This window comes from Suricata suricatta, chromosome 1, assembly GCF_006229205.1.
Source record: "Suricata suricatta isolate VVHF042 chromosome 1, meerkat_22Aug2017_6uvM2_HiC, whole genome shotgun sequence".
Taxonomy (NCBI): domain Eukaryota; kingdom Metazoa; phylum Chordata; class Mammalia; order Carnivora; family Herpestidae; genus Suricata; species Suricata suricatta.
The window spans coordinates 177,007,057-177,024,531 of record NC_043700.1 but is presented as its reverse complement, the minus strand read 5'-3'; the positions used below and the strand labels follow the sequence as shown (position 1 = coordinate 177,024,531).

Sequence of the window (17,475 nt, the reverse complement as noted above, 5' to 3'; positions counted from 1 at the left end):
CCTGCTGATGTCAGTAGATAATCCAATGAATGCTGAGCTCTCGGCTCTAGTTTGCGGCAGAAAATTGCTCCATTCGCCCTGTCCTGTCACCCTTGCTGACTAAGCTAGATCTTCCTCTAGAATATCTGTCTGGACACGGCATGCAGCCTCTGTTGTTGGGTTCCAACCTCAACTCTCCCACTTACTTTCTATATGAATTTTATACATGTTACCTCACCTCTCAGTACATCAGTTCCCTTATCTGTAAAATGGGGACAATGATAATATCTAACTCCTAGGTTTACTGTAAAGAGGAAATGAGTTAATGCATACATGAAACGCTTGAATCAGTACCTAAATGCTCAATAAATGTGAGCTGATATGTTGTTCTTTCTCACAGTTCCCATGTCTTTCCTTCCATAATACTCTACACAGAGTGTAATTAAAGGCTCACAGGGTGGTAATTGGATTAAGATATGGCTTCCAATGCAGTTAAGCTCTACAAAAGGAGGGGCTGTTTATTTAGCTCTCCATTAGATTCCCAATTCCTAGCACAATATATACGTATTTAGTAAGTGCAGGGAGGATCTTGTCATAGGACCCCAGAAACCCTGAGTGATGTGGCCCTCACCTCCCGGTTCACTGAGGCAGGCTGGCTCTAGCAGTGCCCGCTCTATCTAGCAGCCTCACCCCAAGGTCCTTGTCTTCAGTGATTTATTTTTCGTGACCCACAACTGACCCTTTCCCACGGAGCACAAACCCTAGCCCAGATGCTGCTCTGTCCCTTGATGCCCTGATTTCTCTGGTTCTCAGCACTGAGTAGTTTTTGCTGACTCCATACCCTCTGAAAACTATTGAAGCCAGATGGGAGGAAGAGAAAAAACAGGTTTCATTCATTGCCCTTCCAGACTCTGAGAGAAACAACAACAACAACAACAGTTGTTACCACATGTTAAGTGTTTCCTGTAAAGTTGGCATTTTTCATAGAGCTTCATATGTGTTAATTTATTTAATACTTACCACAATCCTAGGAAGAAGATATTGTTGCCCCCATTTTGCAGAGGGAAAAGTAAGTCCTCAGAAGGAAAGAAAAAGGGAAGGAAGGAAGAGGGAAGAGCAGGGAAGGGAGGAAGGAATGAAGGTTTTCTGGTAGAGGAGAGTTTCACTTGCTCAGAACTTTGGGTTTCATAAGAGTTTATTGCAGCAGAGGTAACTGTGAAAGTATTCATCATGGATAGATTACAGAAGGTGGTACTGAATGTACACCTGTCCTCAGACAATATTTTTATAATTAAATAAAAATATAATTTTTATACCTTTTACCTGCTTACTGTTTGCAGGGTTTTTCTTCCCCTCCCAGATTGAATGTAGGTAATGGGAACAATACAGGCAATTAAGAAATCTCTACAGCTTATTTTTGATTAACTGGCATTTTCCTATAAAATATTTAAAACTTAACCTTTGGTTTTCAGACTCGCTTTTCAGGGAGTCATAGGTTTTGCTACTAGGAGTTACCGTGTGCAGGTGGGGCCTCCCATGTTGGGATTATTTGGGCATTTTCACAGATGCTCTCCAGCCACTGATACTCACCTGGAGTGGGGGTGGGGGGCTTATTGTGCATTTTCTATATTTAGATCTTCCTGATGTTGTCCTATTTTATTACTTTTTTTCCAAATAAAGGGAAAGACAGTCGACGTGCTGGTTCCCTTACAGGCACTCTTACCCAGCTGAAGCTGTCTTCCCATTGGAATGCTCTGTGCAGTTCAACCAAGCCCAGAGAAGCACAGTTGCAAGGTTAGCATGTGGGGCGATTGCCAGAAAATCTGCTCCAAACTCTGTCCCAGGAAGGACTTCTCTCACTCTCTGACAGGGCTTGAGGAAGGATTCTCACAAGCCCTCTGCAAAAGCAGGTGGATGGTTTGGGACTTGGAGCCCAGTCAGCAGCGACTCTGTAAGAGTATGGCGCATGATCTGTGGCCTCTGTAACAAATTACTGCGAACTTGGTGGCTTCAGGCTGCTGAAATTTCTTCTCTCACAGTTCTGGAGGCCAGAAATCTGAAATTGAGGTGCCTGTAGGATCGATTCCTTCTGGAGGGTCTGAGAGACACCCTAGGCCACATGTGTCTACTAGCTTCTGGCGGCTGCCTTGGCGTCCTTGGCTTACAGACATAGCACTCTAATCTCTGACTCTGGCCTCACATTGACTTCTTCCCTGTGTGACTTCTCTTCTTTTCTGAGGACATTGGTCACTGGATTTAGGACTCAGCATTCTCTATGATGTTCTCATTTTGAGATCCTTAAATGCATTTGCACAGGCCCTTTTTTCAAATAAGGTCACACGTACAGGTTTTGGATGAACAGATCTATACGGGGAGCCATCAAACCCGTTACACACGGGGAGCTGAGAAGATGATGAGAGAAGGGGAATTGAGAAGACGCCTCACCACTGGGGGAAGGCAAGGCTTTCATTAAGCAGCAGATGACAGGCATCTGGCGCTCCTGAGCTTATAGAATTCCCATCTTAGTCTCTCTGTGTCCCCCATTTCTGAAAGGTGCCGTGGTTCGGCCTGCACGTCGCTGTCTCCTGGCAAAGAGCCCCTCCAGCTATGAATGCTGAGGAGAGGTGCTGAGGGAGTGGCCACATTCATAGCCTCAGGAGGGAAGCCTCTGTGTTCCAAAACTTACGGCGGACTGTGAGAGCTTATCCTAGGCTTAGCAGTCGAAGCCTTTACTGAGTAAATACCACTCAGGTTGTTTATTGGTAACAGAAATTCTCAGATCCCAACCTAGTTTGCTAAGAGCTGCAACAACCAAATGCCACAAACAGGATGGCTTAAACAACAGTGATTTATTTTCTCGAAGTTCTGGAAGCAGAAGGTGTACGATTGCGGGGGTCAGCAAGTTTGATTTCTTCGCAGGTTTCTCTTCTTGGCTTTCAAGTAACCCGTTTTCTCATTGGTCCTCTTGGGTCTTTCTTCTGGTGCACACACCTCAGGTGACTTCTTTCTTCTTAGGGCGCCAATCAGACTGGATCAGGGCACACCCTAACAACCTCACTTTATCTTACTCGCCTCTTTAAAGATTTACGTCCAAATCAGATCATATGCTGAGGTACCAGGGGTTGGGGCTTCAACATATGGGTTTCGGGGGTGGGGACATAATTTAGCTCATAACACAACTCCAGAGATTCTGATTTTAGTAGGTCTGGGGTGAGGCTAACAAACTTATTTTTAGGTGATTCCAGCTGGTTCAGGGCATCAGAGGCAACACTTTGAGACATGATGTCTTGCTGGATTAGTAATCATTTTGATGTTTGCTTTGGCTCTATATCTTTACATCAGCCAGATTCTTATATATTTTTATTTTTTTTATGTTTTTAATTTATTTTTGAGAAACAGAGAGAGAGATAGTGTGAGCAGGGGAGGGGCAGAGAGGGAGGGAGACACACAATCCGAAGCAGGCTCCAGGCTTTGAGCTGTCAGCCCAGAGCTTGATGAGGGGCTCAAACCCACCAGCTGTGAGATCGTGACCTGAGCCGAAGCCGGACACTCAACCGACTGAGCCCCCCAGGCACCCCAGCCAGATTCTTCCATATGCCACGTATCCAGCAACAAGTTTATGCAAGTAGAAAATAATCCATGACCCTTTGCAGACACTCCCCAAGACTGCCTTTGTCTTTGATCTGTTCTCATTCTATTTCAATGACTTTGTATCTGAGCTTGTTTTGCATCCTGCCTTTTGGACTTATGACATTGACTTAGCCATGTATTCCTTAAGGATTTTGACTCAGACCCATGCTATTAGTTTTTCCATACCTCTGACCAGATTTACTGCTCGCAAAGTAAACCCCAGATGCACTTGCTCAACTAGCCACTCACAGGTTTGAGAGTGTGGGTACCTGGAAGTCAGCGTTAGAGGGGTCTCCGAACTGCTTCTCGGGAGACTCAGGGAGGCAGAAAACCAGGCAGTGACTTGGAGATGTCACCCTGGAGAAAGGAGTTTGTCAACTAATGTAAAGAGTCCTGTCCTCAGATTTAATACAATCTGTCTGTGCCACTCCCTTCCCTCTTCCACTTCCTTAGACTGAAGTTTGTTCCTGTGACTCCTTTTCCCCCTTTTACATTGTCCCAGATGCTCATTTAAGCCCAGTTTCGACGTCATCAAAATATCTGGTTTGGTGCGGAGAAGGCACATCAAAATATATTTTTACTTTGGAATCTGTATTCTCCTAAGGGGTGGCCAGAGTGGAGAACAACAGGTACCCACATAGGCATATGTTGTGCCGAGGTCCGTGCTGTCCTGTTTAATCTTTACAGCAGCCCCAGAGTAGATATTAGCATCTTTGTTGCAGGCATGAGAAACCGGAGGCCCCTTCCGCTAGTAACTGCTGCGTCTGTAACTGCAACAACCCAGTGTTACTATTTCTTTTCCCAAATCTGCCACATCACTTCTTATAGGTCCCTATAAACCTTGAAGATATTTCAAGTTTATCTCTACAGACAAACATAGCGAACATGGTTATTTTATAGTCTGCCTCACAGTTTTAATAAATGAGCTCGTGTGGGTCTGTTTCTGTTGTCTGTTGGTTTTAGTGATTTTCTGATTGTTATCGTTTTTCCATGTCTTTCTGGTTATTTGATTATGTGCTGATGATTATGCTTACAAGTATTTGTGATAATCATTGAAGACTTAGAACATAGAACTTTCCATTCAGAAAGTATTTGAATGTGAAACTTCCAGGCACTTGGGGTTACTTCCAGTCTGGGATCATTTCTGTCCGAGACCCAGACTTGACGTTTTTTTAGAACCACCAGGTGACTTGAGACTTTCCAGCTACTGGTTGGCTTCTGGGTCACCCTTCCCCTGAGGGATTAGTGTTTTGTCTTTTGGGATCTTAGTTTTCTATGAGTGGGGTCTCAGATTTCCCTCCATGTGACTCTGAGCTTTGCCCCCTATCCTTACCCTGGATAATAGGAAAAGGTTCTGATTTCCTAAAGTTAGAAAATTCCATCAGATGAAAGTAGCTGTCGTGCCCATCAGTCTCGATTTCTTTGTTCTGCTGTGGCCAGGTAATTCCCAATGAAATTATCAGCTTTTCATTGTTTCAAAGATTTGCTTTTAAAATTCTACCCACCATGCTCACTTGTTTTCATCAGGGGGGCTTGCTCAAACAATGTAGTTTGCCATTACCAGAACACAGAAATCTAGAGGCTTATATTTTTTTCTTCTCACTCCTTCCTGGGACTTTACCTCTGTCATTTTTCTTCTGTGAGGTGTTTCCTTTTGCACCATTCAGAACCCTTCCACTGGTTCTCACCCGCAGCTTGGGCCTGTGGGTTAGTGCTTTATTTGATAGATGAACAGTTGCACCACACGTATAGATGTCTTACATAGTCCTAGGCAGTCTTGAAAACAAAGCCTATCTCTGTTTATAAGCTGTGAGTAAATAAAGCCCACTTAGGCTGAATGCCCAGTTAGTAGCCTTTTGTAATGTGACAAACACAAGCATAATTGTGACACTTCATAGTCCAGTAATTTGAGAAGATTCTGCCCAGGATCATAAAACAATGAGCTTCTAAAAGAGGTATATGTGTGCATGTGTGTGTAGTAAAGAATTTGGTTTTGCCTAAATAGTGGGTTGGCCTCTGCCTTCAGCTTTGGGAGGAAATCTATGTTACACCTGATGGAATGGCTAGTTACATCAGAAAGACCAACCATGTGATTGAAGGTGGGGCTTTGGCTTATACAGTGTCACTTGTCCTGGAGTCTGAGTTCATCCACGTGGATAGTCAGTTAATCAATCATGCCTGTGTAATGAAGTCACAATAAAAACTCTGGACACTGAAGCTTTGGTGAGTTTCTCTAACTGACAGTGCTCTGTGTGTATGGTCACATGCCCCTGGCAGGACCCCTTGGGGAGGGGATGATGGACGCTTCATGTTTGGAGCCCCTCAGTCTCTGACCTGTGTATCTCTTCCTTTGACTGATGGTAATTTGTATCTTTTGCCATAACAAATCATAACTGAGTATAAGAGGTTTCAGTGAGTTCTGTGAGTTCTAGCAAATTATTGAAACTGAGAGTGATTTGAGGAACCCCTTAAGCTTGTAAAGAATTAGGGTGGTCTGATGAAGGAGCATTCCCTCAGCCTTCCTAGTTTGACTAAAACTGGGCAGTATGTGTGTGGGGTGTGTGTGTGTGTGTGTGTGTGAGAGAGAGAGAGCGAGAGCAGGACAACAGTGGCACATGGTTCTTATAATTAGAACAGCCTGACTAAGGCTTTAATATATTAGCAAGTCGTAGATATTTTTCTCCTTGCATCTTTATGTTCAACTTGCTGACTGTGAGATCTTTTCTACTGGACTCTTTGTCCAAAACCAAACTCTGGCTCTGTGTGTTTGTTGTTTTTATCCCATGTGTTTTGTACCCATCCACAGTCCCTGTCAGCCCGTGTTTTCTTTGCCTGCAACTCTGGTTAAGGAAAGAAAGTGAACTCACAGAAGTGATCTTCCCTCCTAAGATTTGGGCCCTCATAAATCACACCGACGAGAAATGTGATGATGGTCTCTCTCTGTTCTGGAAGAGATTGGAAAAGGAGAGGCACACAGGCTCTAGCATGGTTTTGTGACTTTTCCCTGTGGTAACACAATGAGAAGGATTCCAGCAGGCCAGACCTCAGCCCCAACCAACCAGGTGATTATTTGAAGGTTCCTGCAGTGAAAATGCGGCGACGCCCACCAGCGTCCCTGGGCGGTTTAGTGCCCTCAGTGGAACTCCAGGCGGGTAACAATGAAATTGTCAGCATTTCCTTTTTGTTCCTTTCCAAGCGGATGGGGCATCGTTTTTATCCCCCGGTTGAGCACGATTCAATCCTTTGTACACGTTTGGTGGGACCATGCGTGTTTTCAGAAGCTGTCTGGCTTTGTACCCAGCAGGCTTTTCTGTTGGGCAGTCATTGTGCGAATGAGAAAAAAAATGCAGATTCTTTCATGTTTCCAGTTTGAATTCCAAGGCAGTCACAGGAGATTGTTGTGTTCTGGCCTGGTATTTGGTTTGGGTTATTTCAATTCTTAGATATATGCCATTGAGAACTTAAATTAAAAAAAATTTTTAAATATTGGTGTTTTGAAGTTGTGGTTGACAGAGAGGGGAGGAGACACAAATGGCAGTGTGGACAAGTGGAAGGGGGGTGCCTATAAATGTTTTAATTCCTGAAGAACTCGATGTGCTTGAACCTTATGTATTTCATTTTCCAACCATACTTTATTAAAATGAGTCAATCCAGCTTGGCTTACTTCCTGCTGTCTCTTAAGTACAGAACTTTGCATGCCTCTGTGCACAAAGGTGGAGGGGTTATACATCAGTTAGCTTCCGAGGAACCTTTTGTCTATGGGGTATCCATAGTCAAAAAAAAAAAAAAAGAATTCAGTGTGACTAGGAGGTCAGCCCACGTGCAGTAGTTTCTGGGAATGGTGCTTCTAAAAGACCTTCAAAACACTGATTTACACCAAAGCAAAACATAGAGTTTATCTTGCTTTGCTAATGCCAGAAGAGCCATTCTGGTTGACGGTGATCCCAGATATCATTAAATATGAGTATATTATATGAACGTTCATTTTCACCCAACTTATTTAGGAGTATGTCTACCTTGTAAAGGAAACGTGCCTTTATTTAATCTCTGCATTGGGAAATAGATGTTAGTGCGTCCCATATATAGAGTTTACTTATTCTGGTTTAAAAAGAAATGTTCAATACAGTAATTCATACAATACCAGAGTTTTGCCAAATTTAAGATATTAAATTAAAATGCTAATGCTAAAATAATATTCATCAAAATATTTAAAATACTAAAAAATGAGTTAAATTTCCTAATAGGATGGGAACCAGTATAGAAACTACTTAGAAAATTCTCCACACTGTGGACTGTAGAGTCCAGGGATGGACTTTCAGATATCCACAAGCGAAATTATACAGAATATTGTATATGTGCACATGTGTATTTGGGGGAGAGATGGTCCATTATTTTGGCTTTTCGAGGGTGTAGACACCACTGTGAGTTTAGATGTGGGGCAGAGGAGATGCCATCACACTTTTGTGCCTACTCGGTCTAAAATATATGTGCAACCAGGGCTTATGCTGACCCTTTTCATTTTAGGGTCCTATTTCCAGAATTGTAAGGCATGTCTCAGTTTGGTCATAGGGACACACGGAAGGGCTAAGTCTTCTTCAGCCCTATTAGTATCATCTCTTCCAACTTACTAGTGGTCTTCGTGGATCATCTGGGGATTGCCCTTAGAAGCTGAGCAGTGTCTTTAATGAATATAATTCTAGGTACTAGGGAGAAACTGAGTTGAGTGTGTGTGTGTGTGTGTGTGTGTGTGTGTGTGTGTGTGTGTGTTTCTCTGTGCATGAGTAGTAGTAGATATTAAAAAGATATTTATTGAATGAATCAGTGGATGAGTAAAACACATATCAAAATGAATGAATAACCAAATAATTAGAATTATTTGTAATTTAACTTCTTGAATGGAGGCCCTATTTGGTTAAACTAGAAAACTGGGAAAGAGCACTTAGAAGTTTTTTTTCCGTGATCTCCTGCAGGAGAAACACAGCCATGCTGGTTGTCAATGATTTTGTAAGTTCTCAAAAAACTTTCCCAGAGATGATAATTTTCTTTCTTTTTTTTCTTTCTTGTCTTTTCTCTCTTCAAACAAAAATCAGCTATCCAGCTTGACGAAGTCAATCTTAAACTATATTGTGCGTGGTCTCTTCTGGATAACTTTGAGTGGAACCAAGGGTACAGTAGCCGGTTTGGTCTCTTCCACGTGGATTTTGAGGATCCTGCTAGACCTCGAGTCCCTTACACATCAGCCAAGGAGTATGCCAAGATCATCCGCAACAATGGACTAAAGGAAAGTCAATAAAAGACGGCTGTCCCATGTCTGCTGGAGAAGAGGCCTCTGCTTTTGGAAAGGAAGTTGCTTTGGTGATCCTTCAGACAATCTCAAGTTGCCTTTGTCATCATCTCCTACCAGCTGATCCATGATTATGAAGTCTGAATATGTAATGCCTGGGGATGTATTTAATGATGGCCTTTACTCTATTTGCATGTGGATCAATGAGGCTTAAAAAAAAATAGAATAGGAAACCACTGAAATTGATTTTTATATTACGAAATCAGATAGACTTGGAAACTTCCATTTAAATCCTTAGAATTTTTCTAGAAAAAATAATGCAAAATTTATAGAGATAGTATGCTCATGATTTGCAGCTCTAATGTCAGGACCACTTAGTATAAGAATACTTGTTTATGAATCTAGTTTTCCTGGTTATGTCAGTTATTGTTTGCTTTGTAGATACTTTTTCATGTGGTCCATAATTTTTCTACTGTTTAATCTAGCATAAAAAAGTCAAAATTAAAAGTTAGTCACATTATATAGTTATGCATTCTCTTCAACAAAGGGATTAATTGATAACACATTTAATAAAATGGATTTGTTTATGTGTTTGGCACATGTTTTCTTAACACATGAACAACGACATCTTTCTCTTGTCTGATGAATTATTTTTGAAAAATCATAAATAAATAAATAAAACAAATTAGACTGTGAATGGCAGAAAGAGCATTTGAATTGGTGTTCAACAGAAACCGAATTCCTACTCCAGAGGGACATCAAATGAAAGGCAAAATAATAAGCAGGGCATATTCTATGCTTTTGGGTATTTTTTAAGAATTTAAGAGCTGTAAGAACATTGATGACATCCATGAAATATATACATAGACTGAGTGACCTACATGAGGGGAAGATGTGTGTGTGCATCTGAGATGTACTTGGCATTGGACTGGAGTTGGACCTTTTACTGAACTTCCTCAGCTGGGGTCAGTAGTAGATGTAGGGCTTCCTCTGGACATTGTAGGTCCACATCAGCAAGCCTTTCACATTTAATGAATTTGGACTCTCACCTACATATTTAAGTATTATTTACTCAACATTCATTTGTTTAATAAGCTTGAAGCTAGCAAGTAAGTATGATCACCCCCATTTGCAGACTGAGAAACTGAGGATGCACTGATGTACATTTTCCTCAAGTCACAACCATACTTGTTTCTCTGTGCACACCATAGGTCCAGGTGCTAGAATTCTTTGTATTTTTTAAATAAAGGGGGAAAGAAACAAAGGTGTGGAGCTGCCTTATGTAGAGGAAGTGGGGAATGTGTTTTTCTGTGTTCTCATTCTGCTTGCCTGAGAAAACTACACATAGTTTGCCATTCCCATGACGCCTTGGGCCCTGAGCAGACACTATGTCATTTTTAGAAAAGCACTGTGGTCAATTTCTAGATCATTTTCACGTTCATAATCAGGGAATTATTTACAACAAAGAATACTGTGTTGGTAACTTTGGACAGAGTGAGAAAGAAATGGTCGTGGTAGTTCAATAAACGTGGATGCACTGGGGAAAATTATATTAAGATTAAAATGGTATACATAGGAAATTCTATTACATCTTTGCCACTGTTTTGTTATTTTTATTGTTCAATGAGACATTATCTCACAATTTGTGTTCATTCAAAAAGCACATTTCCAAATCTTATTTCATTCCTCTCCTATCCAGACTGTCTTTTTCATTTTTACCATGTATCTTATTTACAATTTATGTGCCCTTCTTATATTATCTTGCAAGACAACTGAGTTTTCCTTTTAATTAGGATGTTGTTTTGAATATTACTTATCCTACAGGGCATATTTACAAGTTTTACAACAATACAAATGAGCTCTGTATTTTCGTTACCAAAACCAGAAAATTAATATTCGTGCTGTAAATAAAACGATCTGTCACATTTGGTCTACCAGGTGAAATACGCATTCGGGCTGCAGCTCCCGGCTTCCTCGCGGAGCCCTGGCTTTCTGCAGCTCTTAGCTGGGTTTCAGGGGCCAGCTCCTCGTCCCAGAAATGTATCAGACCAAGCGTGCTTCCTCAATTAGTCCTGTAAATTAGAATCATCACGAGTTTAGGTGAAGAAAAAAAGCCCCATCACCAAAAATCTAACAGCCCCTGTAGTATTTTAATTAATGTTATTTTTAATCGCTCGTATTAGCATCTGAAAACAAGATTGATTGGCTTTTGCCTGTCACAGAAACAGAACTTGGATTCTTTAAATGGAAAAACAGGAGTTGTTAATTATACCTAAAAATCCATAGATACTGTACTTTAGATGTCTTGAAGGTCATCTGAGGCTTGTAAAGTACATGTTTTATGTCTGTTTTATCTAAGGGGAAACGTGGATATCACAATGATGGATTGGATCTACTTGTATTTCTCTCTTTTTATTTTTTTTAAGAGAATGTGAACACATGTTATTAACATCATGGGGATCACTTTTCAAGAACTGTGGGATTTGGGGGGATAGCTTTTATTTTAGGGTAAGTTATTTCTGAGTTGCTAAAAACATACAGAAAATAACAGTAGCCCATTTTCATTTTGATGTGTAGGGCTCTAGTTTTATAACTCCTGTGAACACCAGCAGGAAATGTCCACCTAAGCCCTTTACTGAATGAGAAGGTACGAGTTCTCATTAAGAAACCCGTAAACTCAGAAGCTGGCAACCTTGGTATTTGGCAGTGGCATGCCAGTCAGGCTTTTGTGCTCTGAGAATTTGTGTTCAGTCATAGCTTTTAATTATTTTTATGAACGAGGGAATAATGAATACATTTGTAATATATTGGAAAAATTCCCCAACACTGACTGACCAAAAAGTAGATTTATATGATAATCCTTAAACACCAATTCTATTGCTCAGTGCTAGGCAGAGAGAAAATAGAATACTGGGCTTCATTACTGAGAGAGCAGAATAAATCAAAGCTGATGGAATTAATACTGTTTAATTACTAGCAATACACCTTACCTGGAGAACACATATTCATCACCGATGACAATATTTTAGGCTCTAGTTGTCCTGGGAGGGATATAGTACTTAGCACAACGCATGATGAGCCTTAAAGAATGAAATTAGAAGAAAATTTGACATAGAGGCACTTTATGGTGGCCTTCATGAAGTGAGAATAAACCTTATTAATTGTGGCAGTGGGGAGATGGGGCGATATTGTAGAAGCACTGGGTTAGGGTCACGGGCGAGTGCGGTCCCCAATGGTGAGAGCTAATGAGTGTTTCTTTTAGACAGTAAATAACCACTGTCCTACGTTTGCCCTGTATCTGTAAATGTCACCTGACCTATGACTGGCTTATGTGGCCTCGTCTGAGAGGCTGTTGGTACCCGGTATGAGGCAAATGTAGTATAATCATTAAGAATGTGGGCTCTGGAGCCAATTCACCTGAATTTACATCTTGGTTCTGACAGTCACTAACCAAGCCACTTACTTAACTTCCCTGTGCCTGTTTTTCTATCTGGAAAATGGACTCCTTATAAGGCTGTTGCAAGACCTAGGTAATCTGACAGACGTAACCTGTTTAGACAGTTCCCAGAACATGAGAGGGGCAGGGTTAGTCCGAGCCATTGTTTGTAACTGTCAGACTTGTTCATATTGATCCCCCAGCAATTTGTCAATTATAGTGTAGGTGTTTCTAACTCTGGTTCTACGTTCTATCTCCACATCCTGCAGAGGTTTCTGCTCCGGTAAGTTGGGATTCACTGTCATTCCGATTTTCACTCTCTCCAATTTTTGTGTCAGTGGTTTTTCTTGTGACCTCAGTTCTCTGATCTAAGAAAAATGGCTAATTTTCAGTTTGTTTGGCTTTTTCATTTGCTTGTTTTTGTTTTTGTTAGGAGGGGAGGAATACCCTCCAAGCTCCTTACATTTTGGACCAGAAATAAGAAATGGCCATTATTTTTATAATCAGTAGAATGGAAGGTTTCCAGCATCCCCATCAGTACATATTTATTAAACTAAACTATGCAATATGTTGTGGAGATGCAACAATGCACACAAGACAGCTCTTCTTCTCCAAAGGAGTTCATGGTCTGGTTGGGGAACCATAACGGAGACATGGAATGATAGCAGATGATTCTGGGTGAATTTTCTAGACTGAGGGGTAGGGCGAGCTCTCTGCTATATGGGGTGGGCAAATATGGCTTCATGGACAAGGGAAATAGTATAATATTAAACACAACATGATAACATGAACAATATAGGTAAAGAGGTAGAAATGGAAAGCATGAAGCCTGGGTCTGGGAGGCAGCACCCAGACCAGTTCACCTTGGGAAAGGAGTTGGAAGATTGGAATGTGGAGAGTCTCACGTTCTTGGTCTTAGTTTTCTCTTAGAACAAATCAAAGATTTCTGAGCAGAATGGTGAAGATTTAAAAGCAATATGTTGAACGATGAAAAGGAAACTAGGATGTAGGAACCACTTAGAAAGCTACTTATAGTAGAATATAGTTGATGTGTTAAGGGCTCTATTTAGGGTAGAAAGTGCATATATGAAAAGTTAATATATAATTATAATTAATGTATGAAAAGTACACAGGGACTTAAATGCAACATGGTCTTTTGGATCAGATCCTGGAACAGAGAGAGATGAGTGGAAAAACTGGGAAATCCAAATAAAGTTTTCATTTTAATTAATGGTATTTTGCTAATGTGAACTTGTTAGGTTGCTGAATAAATAAAGCATGGTCATGTTAGAGGTTGCCACGGGGGGAAGCTGGGTAAAGAAAGTATGAAATTCTCAGTACTCCTTTTATAACTCTTTTGTAAATCTAAAGTTAATCCCCCCAAAGTTTTTAAAAGTATATATGGAAGAGTTAATAATATATTCTGAGAATATATTAGACATAAGCATATATTATAATCTACATATACTGAGCTAAAAGACAACTGTCTTTTATAACCACGGATGTGACCACTGGTAAGGTCTTGATATGTCTTTTTTTCTTTCTGCTTTAATGGGTAATTTTTTCATCTTCATAATTTACTCTTAAGTTTTTATTAGTTAGCCTCTGTTTTCTTTTATTATCAGAAGATATTTTCAAAGACAAACTTCAGCAGTCACAATGGTTCACTGCATAATGGAGTCATGGAGGTAGATAAGTAGATAAGTCCATGATGGCTCGGTAAAGGTAATGGTACAACTGGTGAAAATGAGCAAACGTACACAGGACTCCATTGAGGTGATAGTTTAAACTCCTCGTGGCAACAAATATGTCTTAGGTACTTGTTACAGTTTTGAGATATTTAAAAATTAACTGCTATATCTCTTCTCTAATCACCAACATATATCTCTGGTGCACATAATGTTTTTATCTGTCTGTTTTTCTAGATGGTGAACAACATGAGGTCTTATTTAACTTAATATTTCCAGTGCCTTGCATGATATCTGGCACTTCTAAGCAATTCACAAATGTTTATTAAACCACTGAGGCATTGGATGTTAGGTAGTCAAATTCTTATTTGCAGTGGAATCCTAAGATATGGATTGATTCATTTAATCCTTACAAGAACCAAATGAGATCAATTGTAGTTATTATCCCTGTTTTATAGATGAGTAAGCTGAGGCAGAGGAAAGGTAAATAACTTGTCTCAACTATAGAGCTAGTGAACAGTAAAGCCAGAATTGCAAGCCATACATGTGTTTGCAAACATCAAAAAGCTATTTCATATCCTTTCCTGATAAAGTTATGGCAGCATCAGTCCCGGCACACTGGTTATTTTCAGTAGGTCATCCTGACACATAATTTGACCAAACTGCAACATTTGAATATAAGATCCTCTGTGTCTCTAAAACTTCAGTGTATTTTCCATACTTCGCAGCTAATCATTTCGCAAAGTTGTAGATGCATAGTTTCTTCCTTTCCTAAGACTACCATTGTCCATGCCAAACATTTTCTTTGCTTCTGCACTCATCCAGGCCATTTTCTTTTTGCATCCTGTCCTCTAATAAGCTGATTACTTTTCCCAGCAATGGCATTTACCAAAATAAAACCACTCCTGTAATAAAGGTGCTGCATTTACAATCAAAACCACAATGAGGAATCACAACGAGGTGTTGGTGGAAAATATAAATTGGTACAGCCACTGGGGAAAATAATATGGAGATTTCTCAAGAAATTAAAAATAGAAACTCTATATAATCCAGTTATTCCACTACTGGGTATTTACCCAAAGGAAACAAAACCCCAAGTTTGAAAAATATATGCATCTCTATACTTATTGTGGCACTATTTACTATAGCCGAGATATGGAAGCAACCCAAGTGTCCACTGATACATGAATGGAAAAAGAAATGTGGCATGCATAAATAATGGAATATTACTCAGCCATAAAAAAGGATGAAATCCTGACATTTGTGACAACATTGTGGATGGACCTAGAGAATAGTACGCCAAGTGAAATAAGCCATTCAGAGGAAGACAAATATCAAATGATTTCACTTATATGTGGATTCTAAAAAGCAAAACAAAAGAACAAACAAACAGAAAACCAGAAACAGAGTCATAAATACAAAGGTTTATCAAACTGGCAGTTATTAGCAGGGAGAGGATTGGTGGGGGATGGGGGGATAGACAAGTGACTGGGATTAAGAGGTACAAATTTATAGCTGTAAAATATTTTATATATATACATATTTTTTTTTTGAGAGAGAGAGTGTGTGAATGGGAGGAACAGAGAGAGAGAGAGAGGGAGACACAGAATCTGAATCAGGCTCTAGGCTCTGAGCTGTCAGCACAGAGCCCGATGCAGAAATTGAACTCAAAAACTGTGAGATCATGACTGGAGCTGAAGTCAGACGCTTAACCGGCTTAGCCACCCAGGTGCCCCTACAGCTGTAAAATAAACAAGTCACAGGGATGAAAAGTACAATGTTGGAAATATAGTCAATGATTCGGTGACCAGATGGCAACTGCATTCATCATGGTGAACAGAGCATATTGTATGGGAATTGTTGAATCACTAGGTTGTACATCTAAAACTAATATCACATTGTGTGCCAACTATACTTTAACTTAAAAAAAACAAAGGAAAGAGAGGGCCTCATTTTCAGTCACCAACTGAACAGATGTGGTGGTCAAGCGCATGGAATAGAGTCAGATAACCCGGAGGTTGAATGCAACTCCAGCATTTACAAAAAGAATGACCTCAAGCAACTCACTCATATTTCTGACTTTTGTTGTCCTCATCCATGACTGAGAATTAAAATAAAACTAGCTGCTTTATAGAACTGTAGTGAGCATTAAATGAGATGATACAGGCAAGATAACTTAGAAACTCCTCCAGTGTTAAGTACAATGTCTTGTAAGTGGCAGCTATTGTTTTCTGTTAGTAGTAACATGGAGACTCTAAACGAGGGGAATAGTTTCAGGTAATTGCTACACACCCACCTCCCTTCCTGATTTCCTCCGTGTGTACTGAAGCCATGCCTCAGTGATGGGCATCCCCATGGGTAGCTCCGAGAGCGGCTCATTCTTCCTGCAGGGGAGGGTTATTCTTTCCTGGGCCAGAGTCCATTCCAGTGTCCAATTCTCCCATTACTTTTCTAGATCCACCCTGAAGAGGGGATGGAGGGCTGCCTTCTTGAAGAGTGACAGCCTTCCAAAGGCTGTCGCCTGTGGAGTCACGATTCGGGAGCTGTCCTGCAGCAAACGTGAGTCGGTGCTGGGCGCCATGCGCCCTTCGCTCTCTCCATGTCGTATAGATCTGAGAACTGGCAGAGAGATCAAACTACCTTTCCATTCTCCTGTAAAGGTCTCTCTCCATCTCTCTCTTTTTTCCTCCCTGTAAATGATAGTACTTGGTTCTTATTACTTTAATAGACTGTGAATTGATTTGTGTGAGAGATGGAACTAGTGAAAGGTTTTGGCTGAGAATAAATTTTTTTCTCTGCTCTGTTTCATTTTTTTAACAGTAGAATGCACCCCTGAAAACCTTCCAGATTTTCTACCTTCTGATCATACTGTCTATTATAATTCCACCCGATGGCAAACTTCTCCTTATTGACTCTAAATTACATTTAATCCTGTTAGGATCACTTTTTATTGAAAGGCATGTGTTGTGATGGTGTTGACGGGAGTCCAGAAGCCGAGATGCCCAGCCAGAGGAAAATAAACTTGTGGAGTTTTGAATGGTTGTCATTTTCATGCTGGGCCCAGCTGTGTAGCCTCTTGAAGGATGCAGAGGATTGGGGTGTTCGGTACAGATAATGGTGGGCTCCCGGGTGGTGTGGAGAGCTCTCCACACAAGAAAATAATCTTCTGAGCCCAGTGGACTAAGAACCAAAGGCCATTTTGAGCTAAGACGGTATAATTCTATTAGTGAAAAGCCCTTGGAGGGGGAAATTGCCTGTGCTAAAATCTGTGCACAAATTAAAATAACAGGGCTAAGGGGGGAAATATCTCTATAAAAGGCTTTATGACTCTAGTGGATAATAATATCCTTGTCACATTAGGATCTGGGGACCTAAAGATATAGAAGCTTTTTTACACAGCATATGGGCCTTCTTTACTCAACTTTAGCCTGTGCAATAAATCCGTTCTTGGGTGCTTA

At 40.6% G+C, this 17,475-nt stretch overlaps 1 protein-coding gene across 1 annotated transcript in view; it reads left to right on the top strand.

Annotated features, from left to right (window-relative positions):
• The window catches only part of LOC115285890 (cytosolic beta-glucosidase), a 110,865-nt gene extending 101,700 nt beyond the window's left edge, over positions 1-9,165 (top strand). Inside the window, exon 5 of the mRNA XM_029932588.1 lies at positions 8,700-9,165. Coding sequence (XP_029788448.1) covers positions 8,700-8,902 — 203 coding nt within the window. The 3' untranslated portion in view covers positions 8,903-9,165. The remainder of the gene's footprint in view (positions 1-8,699) is intronic.
• The last annotated feature ends 8,310 nt before the right edge of the window (positions 9,166-17,475 follow it).